We start from the raw sequence: 10,186 nt of genomic DNA on the forward strand, positions 1-10,186 counted from the left end.
ATAAAAATCATAAACTTATAATGATTAATAATTAAATAACGAGCTATAAAAATCTTTTTTTAGCAACTAATCTATTAATTTAAATATAAAATATAATTTATAAATATAAACTATAAAAATATATATTAATTAAGCTTATTCGGTTTAACCAAAACCAAATATGGTATTGTTATTCGGTTAACGAAAACAAATCAACCGAATAACCAAATAACCCAAACCAAATAAAATGAAACATCATTTGGTTTGGTTTCGGTTTTTTACCACCCCCTAACTTTGACCTACAAGGCAACAGTCCCCCAGTCATGATAAAAAAAATGTGGAATTTTAGTTGCTTTAATAGAATAATTAACATCAAATTTTCATTAAAACCACTAAACTTCAAAGAATTTTTCTACTGTGACCACTGTTATATCAAATTTAAAAGTGGTCAACATAGAACAAACGTTAGCAGGACAACTCTAAGGCTGAACGGCACCACAATCCACATAAACTCCACCTCATTGATCTTGACATTCTTGTCAGAAGTTAGAATGTGGTGTTGAATGGCTAACCTTGGAAAAAGAGGATAGAATGAGATGGGAGTGAGTGAATTTGTGTATGGATACCAACTGGAATATCATCTCCACAATAGTCTAATACAACTGTAAAACCTGAAAACTGCCAAAATATAACATTTTCCTAGGAGAAAAAATCAGCTTCTCGTGTAACTTTTTTCACTTTATTTTCAATCAAACCTTTTTCTTTCTTTTTGCCAGACAGATTCAGAAAAGCATTTAATAAAAGTAAAATTCCCATCATAAAAGTAGAAACATATGTTAAAAACGTTACAACTGTTAATGTTGAATTATGAGATCAAAGTAGAATTAATCAAAAGAAGCAAAAATAAAACAAAATCCAAAGACCATGTAATACATGTTGAAATAAAACCAGTAAAAAAAAAAAAAAAAAAGTAGCATACCCATCCATCAATCCTATCCAATCCATCCTATCAAACAACCAACCCCCTTTGTTTTGGTACAAATTACACAATTCACCACCATTATAATAATACTCATTTTGCTGCTGCAAAAAATGCCTCCTGTCTTTGTCTGTCTGTCTACCCAAAAGAATATTACAAGAAAAACATATCCACACTAAAAAAAAAACACATTATACGCAACAAACAACCATCGACTATTCACTAAACTCCCCACAATCCACATCAATCAATAAGATCCCATTGGCGGCATCCCGAACGGCGGCATTGGCGGCATCCCCATTCCACCGCCGCCCATTGGTGGCGGTGGACCGTATCCACCGCCCATGCCAGGTGGCGCAGGTAGCGCAAGAGGGAGTAGTTGAGCATACATATTCTGCCAAAAAAAGAAAAAGAAAACATGAGCATCTTACAAACTAAAGTAATTTACATGTTTAATCCCTGTACTTTACTCAAAATCACAAGTTCAGTTCAAAACCTGTTGTTTAATGACATCTTGCTCCTCATTCTCTTTGGCCTTGGATTCCTTGATTGATTCTATTTTGTCTTTGATTAGGTCATCAACTTTACTGGTATATTCACGGATAAACTACAAGAAAACAAATTAAAATTTAAACCACTAATTTAATATTATTTATGTGATGTGGATGGTTTTTATTTTTACCTGAAGTAGATATGGGAAGGCGAAATCCATCATGTTGTTTAACCAGGCTAGTTCAAGAGCCACATCTGGACGGACCAGATCGTAGCAAACAAACAGACAGGAAGCGAAGCATTCCTTCTTACCCTGCACATGCGACACACGAGATTATAACCAACAAATTTTAAAATATTGGAAATAAAAGAAACTACATTTCTATTTTTAAGTGTACCTGTTCAATGAAATAAACAAGCAACTCCTCAGCAAGCTCACGGTCTCCAGATTGTGAAGCAGTCTCCATTGCATCTTTGTAAACTTTATCTTTCTTAGACAAAGCAATAGACTGCTTCCATCTACCTGCCTTCTTGTAAATATATGCAGCCACACGTCTCATCTCAAGAAGCTCATGTTTCTCAATCTACAATGAATCAAAATTTTGGATGTCAGAAACAAGTAAATGACCAAACTACCCCTGTAAAAATAAGAAGCGGCCTGTAGTGGCCTCTCACCTTCTGTGCAAGACCAATCTGGTCAAAGTTATCATGTAAATCAATAGATTCACGTAATCTATCATAGTCTTCTTCCTCGACATATATTTCATTCAAAGCCTCGTTCACAGCAGATACGTTGTTGCTTTGAACTGCAACCATGTATGGTTTCACTAGAGGAAGTTGACCAGCCTTACGCATGATGTCAACAACGCGTGTGTGGTCAACACGTAATGCAAGGACATTGAGAACATCGTTGATGAGATCCGGATGTTCTTGCAAATAGAAATGAACTGCTTTGTAATAAAGCTCAACGTTTGCTACTTTGACAGCGATGTCTTTGAATTGCATGTGATCCCAAGCTTCTGGGGAATGATTCATGACAGTAGTAGCAGCGTTGTCGAATTCATCGTATTGGATGTATAAATACGTGAGTTCTTTCCAGTGTTGTTGTTCATCGCATGCACGGATTAGTTTTGGAATGTTGAGACGTGTTGAGAAGAGTTTAATGTGCTCCATTAGTTTTTCGTGTCGGTATCTGGCGTAGAGGACACCTAATTCGGTGAAGATTCCCATGTGGGCCCGTTCTAAGCCTAGACCACTTTCCATGAGTAGAATTAGTTCGTTGAAGCATCCACGGTTTTGGTAGAATTCACTGACTTCTTCAAGATCATCCACCTGTAAATTTTATGAAAACTTTATATACTACACGATAAAACAACATTGTATATGCACTAGAGTTAAAAGATTACAATACCTGCACGATAATATTAAGCCCACATATCTGAGCCAATCGAAACTCCTCAGCATCAACACAAGCAAAACAAACTTCTTTCCAAGTCTTTGCACTATTTGCTTTCCGTGCTGCATCAACTGCTCCTTGAAACTGTTGCAGCCTCACAAGTGTCACGGCAAGCTTAGCCCAGTTTGAAATAAAAGCGTATATAATCTTGGCAGCTTCATACAACGCTTCGTCAAACAAACGATCACCAACACTGTGTAAATTGGCAACATTCGGCATCAAAATAAACTCCTCGATATCACTCAACCTCTCAATCTTGGCATACGCATAAATCAGCTCACTATCCACCCTCGGCTCCTTAACCTTTCCTCTTACCATAAGCAGATACTTAACCAAATCATGGTAACAATCCGTATCCTCGGAAGCCCGAATCACATCCAAGAACTGAGTCGCATCATCAGCACGAATAAACGACTCAATCGCATCACTCACTAATCCGTCTCTCAACTGAGCTTTCGCCACTTGACTCCAAACCGCATCCTCTTCAACACGAAACGCAAACTCAACAGCACGTGGAATGCTCTGAATGTTATCCAACAAAACATTAACGGCTTGAACGTTTAAGTTAAACTTTTTGAATATCGCGAATGCTTCTTCGTATAACTGAGCTTCCACCGCCACCTCACCGACTGCGGGCCCGTCGAAGTTGTCTAACCGGTTGACATAATCCATGACGCGTGATTGGTCGGCTTTGATTGCGGTTAAGATAAGAAGGTTCTGGAGGTTGAAGTTTCCGCTGAAAGCGGAGTTTTGGAGGACGATTTTTTCGAGGAGTTCGATGAGTTCATGTGGGAGGTCGGCAGTCATGAAGGCTTTAACAGCAGCGGAGACTTGTTCGGGGCTTTTGCTTTCAGGTAATGCGGTGGAGACGACTTGGTCGATGAGCTGGCGTCTGTATTCGTTTTCTGGGTTGAGGGCTTTTTCCCAGAGGTCGCTGTCCATGCGTTCGACGACGTAACGGGCTTGGAGTTTGAAGAGGGAGTTTTTGTTTGTTACGTTGATGAGTTCATCGTCACATTGGCCTCTGCGGTATGCTACGACTGCGAGCGTGGGATCGCGTTTCTCGCAGTATTTACCGACAACGCGGGAGTCATAGTAGGGGTTGGTGGTGAGGAAGTGTTCGGGGTTGTTGTTGCTGTCTATGATGATTTTGCCTAATGCGTTGTGGACATGGACGTCTTGACTTCCTTCACTTACTAGGTGTTCTAGAAATTGAGTTAGTAAACGAAGTCGGTTCCTGTAAGATATAAAACAAATTGATATATTAATAACAGTATGAGGATAAATACAAGTAAGAGAAGAAAAAACAAACCTCTTTTCACACTCATCCACGAGAGGCTCGACTGGAAGAAGAGATCGAACGGATAGGATTAAACCTTTGATGAAATCCTCAGGGCATTCATCGTCTAGGAGTTGTCCGACAACTAGGGGCGCGTTCCCGGGGTTGACCTACACAGATAACAGATAAGCCTTCAGAGGTTTTGTTGGATGGAATGGAATGAGTGATGATATTTTATACCTTCTGAACATAACCTTCAATATACCGAAGCATGTTGTTGGTATAAAGGTAGTGAGTGAGATCTGGAACAAAGCCAAAGCGATCACACACGTTGATTAATGGCCTTGCATCAGGAAGCTTGGCTTCCATTAGGAAGTTTTTGGTCTTTTCGGCATCATAGAAATTTGACTCCCTTGTTACACGTTCAACCTCCTTGATTTGCCCTGTCTTTGCAGCTGCCTCAATGTACTTGAAGTGTATGTCAGGATCCTCACTGTGATAATGATGGGTGTTAGTAAAAATGGACGTATGCAAGCACAAAAGACAAAATCCAAGTCATCTGAAGAGAAAGAGATTACCTTGAGCTCAAATACGACCCCAAGAAGAAGTAAAGGCCTTCATATGATTTAAATTGTTCGAAAATTTTAATGCATGATTCAACGCCCAGCTGCTCACAATACTCCTTGGCAACCTACATTCCACATGATTGTATCAGTACCAAATAGGTTCAACTCTGATGTTCAAATAATAACCATTAACATAGAAAAATCAGATCCATTGTTACCTGAACGATGATCTGAAGGTTTCCTCTCAAATTGACCAATAAAAGATCCTTCATGCACTCCAGAGCCCATTCCCGTGATAAAGTCCCAAAAAATTCCACAAGAGACTGTGGCTCTATTGCATGGGTATTCACAATGACACGTTTGATATCTGGCAACTCGCTGTAATGCTGCAAAAAAATAATAATAATAAATCAAAAAAGTGATACAGGTTTTAAGGTAAAAAAAAAAAAAACAAGTAAATTCTGGACATTAACCAACCTGAAGGGCCCGGACATAAAGACCTGCTTTCTCACAAAGTTGAGCAATTCGAGGTCGATCATAGTGACTGAACATCCCATTAGCTAATATGGCATCAGCAACATTGGGGAATGTTACAAGGTTGATTTCAAGGACCTGTGGAAAATATGAAAAATTAATTTAAAATTGGTTTTATTAAAAGGTGATTATAAATTGTGTGCGAGGATATATCATATATGTAACCTTGGTTTGGAGGTGAGCGTGTTCAGGCAAATTGGGTTTAAGAACATCCAAAAGGAAAGCTGTTGCCTCACGTATCAAGTTCCTCTGAGGAGATGGAAGAAATAAAATTTAAAATTAGTTTTTTAACTTTTAACAATGAAGTAATTTATTTTAATATTTAAAATTGTTTATGAAATGTTATAAAGATGGTTCACATAACATGCCTGAAGGAAAAGATCTGTAATGGTGTTGTAATCAACAGGACAACCTCCTTCCATTTGGGACATCATTAAAGCAAAATTTACAGCACCCTGCAAAAACCAATTACTTTAATGAAAAAATAAATAAAAATAAATAAATAACTCTTACGGATGTTTAATACCTGAGGATCTGATCGAAGAATTGTTTGCAGAAGGAACAGATAATCAGGTGAATACCCAACCTGCATCAATTAAAGACAACTTTATAAGGATCTAAAGCAAGATGAAGAGTAAATGTACAGAAATAGCAACAAATTAGTAAATTACTGCAGTTAAAGATATGCAGCATACCTGCTTGGAGTAAATCAGAATTTTATCAAACTCTCTTCTTTCAGCAAAAGCTGCAACAACTTTGGGTGTGGCTCTAGCTTTTATGTAAATTTTTAATGCAAGATCATTGTCCACTGTCTACAATTCAAAGAAGATACACAAATGTCAGAATTAGTAAACACAAAATCTTGTAAACTTTTGTGCTTCATACCTTCACAAGGTCTCCAAGTTCCTCACTGCATTCCAACTTGTCTTCAGCTAACCAATTCTCTAGAAGATTCTTTTTATTCTGATTGACAACTAAGCGAGATAGTTCCAATGATTCAAATGCATTCAGTTTTCCTTTTGTCAAAAGGGTCCCAAAGTACTGAAGTAATGGTGGTGTTTGCCCCGCTTGCACTGGTACACTCTGCAAAGAGATACACAAAGGTTAAGCAAACAGAAAATTACCAAAATGGTCCTCGTGTATCATTGTTTTTTTCAATTTTAGTCCCTACAAGTTTCGTCTTGCAATTTTGGTCCTTATCTTGTGGTTTGCTATAAACTTTGATCCCTTTTCCGGACGGTGTTATATTCCGTTGCATGTGCATTGCACAAGGGGGCAAATTGGTCTTTTTCCATTCTCTCTCGTACCCCTTCACAAGTTACCGCGACTTTTTGTTATCATTATACTTTCATAGATGATCCCTATACAGTGAGGAAAGACCAATTTGCCCTCTTATGGAATGCATGTGCGACGCCTAATGGGCGGAATTTAACATAGTTTAGAAAAGGGACCAATATTGCAAAAAACAGTGATACTCAGGGACCATTTTGGTAATCTACTAATAGCAAAAGTAAATACCTGAAATTTTGCAACTGTATCCGGTGTACGAAGAATGCCTTGAGGAGATTCTGCTGCCAGCTCAGCAGCTTCTTTGTATTTGGTTTGAGCAAATAATTCTTGGAAACGTTGAACAACCTGAGATATACAAAAGTCAATTAGTCAATAATTCTCGAAAACAAAAAAATAAATAAATAAATAAAAACTCGTGACATGTAATAATAAGAAAGTTCACCAAATTCTCTGCACCAGGTAGATTTCCACGTTTGGCAAGATTAACAGCAAGCTCCAAGTTGTTTAACTGAAATAAAACATCAAATTAATATTCCAAAAGTAAAATTAACATATCAGTCATTGATTAAAAAAATAAAAGTTTAAAAACTTACCTGTCCACTAACAAAAGGGACAATTGTTGATTCATTTACAGTGGCAAGTAACACCTGTCCACGTCTATTAACAGCATAAAACCCTCCAACTGATGAAGCTTCTGATGTCAGAAAAATTGGATCTGGACTGATTCTGTTTCTGTACACTGCAGTAGCAGTTTCTAGATCGTATACAAATAGAAGCCCTAATTTGGTAATGACATAAATCAAACCATATTTGTGGGATATCTGCAAATTTATAAATATATATGTCAGATAATATAATATTGCAAGCTTATTATTTCAAAAGACAAAAGGTACCTGCATAGCAACTGGAAAATCATCTGCAAAGTCAGGGGGGAAAAACAGATCTGCTTGTTTCTTGGTAAAAGCTGGTTTCCCTGCATATTATTTGCAATTTAAAAAGCAAAAATATATGTCAGATTAAAAAGAAACTTTTAAAAAATTTTAAAAAATGAAAAGATAGTGTCAAAAATGAAACCTGGTTGGGCACCGAGTTCAATGACATGCAGCTTTGATGTGACCTGTCCAGCATTAGAACTTTTTGTTGCAAAAGAAATAAGAATTGAAGGATTCTCATTGCCTTGAACCTGTATAAGATATAACAATATTTGATTAATATTGATCATTACAAATATGGAGGAAAAGGAAGCATCAGTTTTATAATATAATGAAAGGAAAGATTCGCACTTTGAATGAGGCAAATGATGCTGCATGTGCTTCAAGAGCTTGACTTCTCTGCTGATCAACAGAAAAAAGCTGCATGTTTCCTTTCACTAGCTGTGGTCTCTGTTCATATTACAAATATAGGAAGGTTATAACTGGAAAATTGGGAAATAATCTTGTAATGATAAAAATAGAATTTAAATATGATGGAATATAACTAGAGAATGATGACAAACCTCAGGTGAACCAGGTGCAATTCCAATCAAAACCAACCATTTCTCAGATGGATCACATTTGTAATTAATAATCTGATTGTTTGATAAATTTGCTGTCCTATCAAACATCTTCACAGGTTCAGAATCACCTGTATACAAATATATTGAATGACTGAGTTTATCAAGTGCTATAACTCCAAGAAATACAAAGTGGAAGAAACTAGAAAGCATCATGTTGTGTCACTACAGGGAATACAAAGACAGGGTACCTTCAATTGACCAATGATATACTGATGTTTGGGTTACCATGCCCAACATTTTAGGTGTAATCCACTTCCAGAAAACAACCTGAAGATGAAGTGAAGTCACATAAAATGTCAGTGTTATCAAAGAAAAGGTAGAAATACTACAAATCACTGAATGATATTATAGTTGTGACCTGCTCAGGCATCTGATGAGACTTCATCTTAGCTTTCATCTCAATATTAAATATCTGTAGGTGATCTTGAGTTGTTCCAGGAAGTTGAGCTTCAAGAAAATTACACTGTTGATTAGCTCATTAGCCATATAGCTATAAATTGACCTCACTGTTAGTGTTTCTCTAAGGGTGTTGGGTTGCAGATTGATTGGTACATTATGCTGTAGTATCATACTATTGGTTGTTGGAAGGCTGGGAATTCTAATTTCTTGTTTCGTTTATCAAAGGGCAAGCCATTTGTATTTGAAAAAAGTCAAAAACAATGTGAATCAAGCAAGTCATTCACAATGTATGTGATGGTAAATAACAAACTGTACCTTTTAGGGCAAGAATCCTGGAAACTGGATTCATGAGAGCCGAATCAGCTGTAATTGGTCTCCTCAATGGCTGATTTGGCATGCTCATGTCGATGATCACCACACTATTTTGAGGTGATGTTTCACGAACACATATAAACTTATCTGACTCCATCGTTACATTGGTAAATGTAATGAACTGTGGGTTGATCCCTATACTTGGCAGCTGCAGAAACATCATACAATTCAAAATCAATGCAATTATTCAGTGCACAAGTAGATCACTATGAACTATGATTTCAGAAACATATCAATCATTTAATTTCCATAGATCTGGAAATATACAGCACAGAAGTTCCATTATCTCCCAAATCTAAAGGATACAGATTGGAAAAGCTAGAAAATTCTATTACTTCGAATCAGATTAAACCTAATTAAACCCAAGAGGTTCCTAAAGGCGAAATTGACCAAATTGAGCTAGGTTAAGAAATATCGAAGTGTGATTCAATTTTAGGACTAGGATTTAGAATAAATATAGTGGACGTATACATCACATCTGCTAATCTAACAAATCTAAACAACTCGAGAGCAATAAAAGCTCAAAATTGATTATGCCGTCTTAATTCATCATGATAGAAGTCCAAAATACTATAGAAATGACGAAATTGGGTAAACAGAGCTAGGTTTCGAACAGTAAAAGTGCGAATCTATCAATCTGTTCGTATAAGATGAAACTATGCTTTACAGAGAGAAATATGTTTACCGTAAGTGCCTCTTTCATAGTGATCGGAGCGTTAGCGGCCGCCATGGTGACGGCGGAAAAGATCAAAACGACGACGGATCAGATGCGTTTATGATCTATTAGGGATTTGATTTGATTGACTCGCCGCCGGGTAAGAATTTCCAACCCACCGTAGAAGAAGAACTCTATTTGATCTCTCGGAAGTGAGAGATCTAGAGAGAGAAGGAAAGAGGGAGAAGGGAGCAGAGTGGGGAGTATGTATAGTGGGAATTCTTGAAGGCAAAACACTTGCAGAAATACACCGCGACAGTGAAGATGCCTTCGATGGAGAAATAGAAATGCATTTCGGTTTTTTCTTCTCTTTTTCTCCACAGAAAATTATACAAACAACCTTGTTTTATGCTAAATTTACAGAAAGATCCCCAAAACTTTTTTCTATGCCTAAATTTAGTAGTTCAATTAAAGTAGATTTAGACAACCTTCCAAAGGGCAATATGCTTTTAATTAATCATATTGGCTTTTAATAAGATATAAAGTTTATTTGGTTTGTAAAATAAAATGTAAATATATACAAAATGTAAACTACATTCACTCTATAAATTACTATAGCTAAAAGTATGG

The 10,186-nt window shown here is 36.9% G+C and overlaps 1 protein-coding gene across 1 annotated transcript; it reads right to left on the reverse strand.

Annotated features, from left to right (window-relative positions):
* Positions 1-863: 863 nt before the first annotated feature.
* Positions 864-9,904, reverse strand: LOC145136596 (clathrin heavy chain 1-like). Its single transcript, XM_079070708.1, has 27 exons — positions 9,587-9,904; positions 8,845-9,049; positions 8,489-8,577; positions 8,319-8,397; positions 8,071-8,198; positions 7,859-7,957; positions 7,650-7,758; positions 7,469-7,548; positions 7,169-7,396; positions 7,018-7,083; positions 6,804-6,920; positions 6,171-6,368; positions 5,981-6,097; positions 5,812-5,871; positions 5,654-5,740; positions 5,451-5,534; positions 5,229-5,363; positions 4,970-5,137; positions 4,764-4,876; positions 4,426-4,678; positions 4,219-4,355; positions 2,862-4,143; positions 2,126-2,782; positions 1,849-2,034; positions 1,641-1,763; positions 1,455-1,565; positions 864-1,352 (listed from the first exon to the last, which is right to left on the reverse strand). Exons 1-27 carry the CDS (start codon positions 9,629-9,631, stop codon positions 1,206-1,208), a joined length of 5,103 nt encoding a protein of 1,700 aa, XP_078926834.1. The 5' UTR covers positions 9,632-9,904; the 3' UTR covers positions 864-1,205.
* Between the last annotated feature and the right edge of the window lie 282 nt (positions 9,905-10,186).

Source organism: Lactuca virosa, chromosome 9 (assembly GCF_052849685.1).
Source record: "Lactuca virosa cultivar CGN04683 chromosome 9, Lactuca_virosa_CGN04683_v6, whole genome shotgun sequence".
Lineage (NCBI taxonomy): Eukaryota > Viridiplantae > Streptophyta > Magnoliopsida > Asterales > Asteraceae > Lactuca > Lactuca virosa.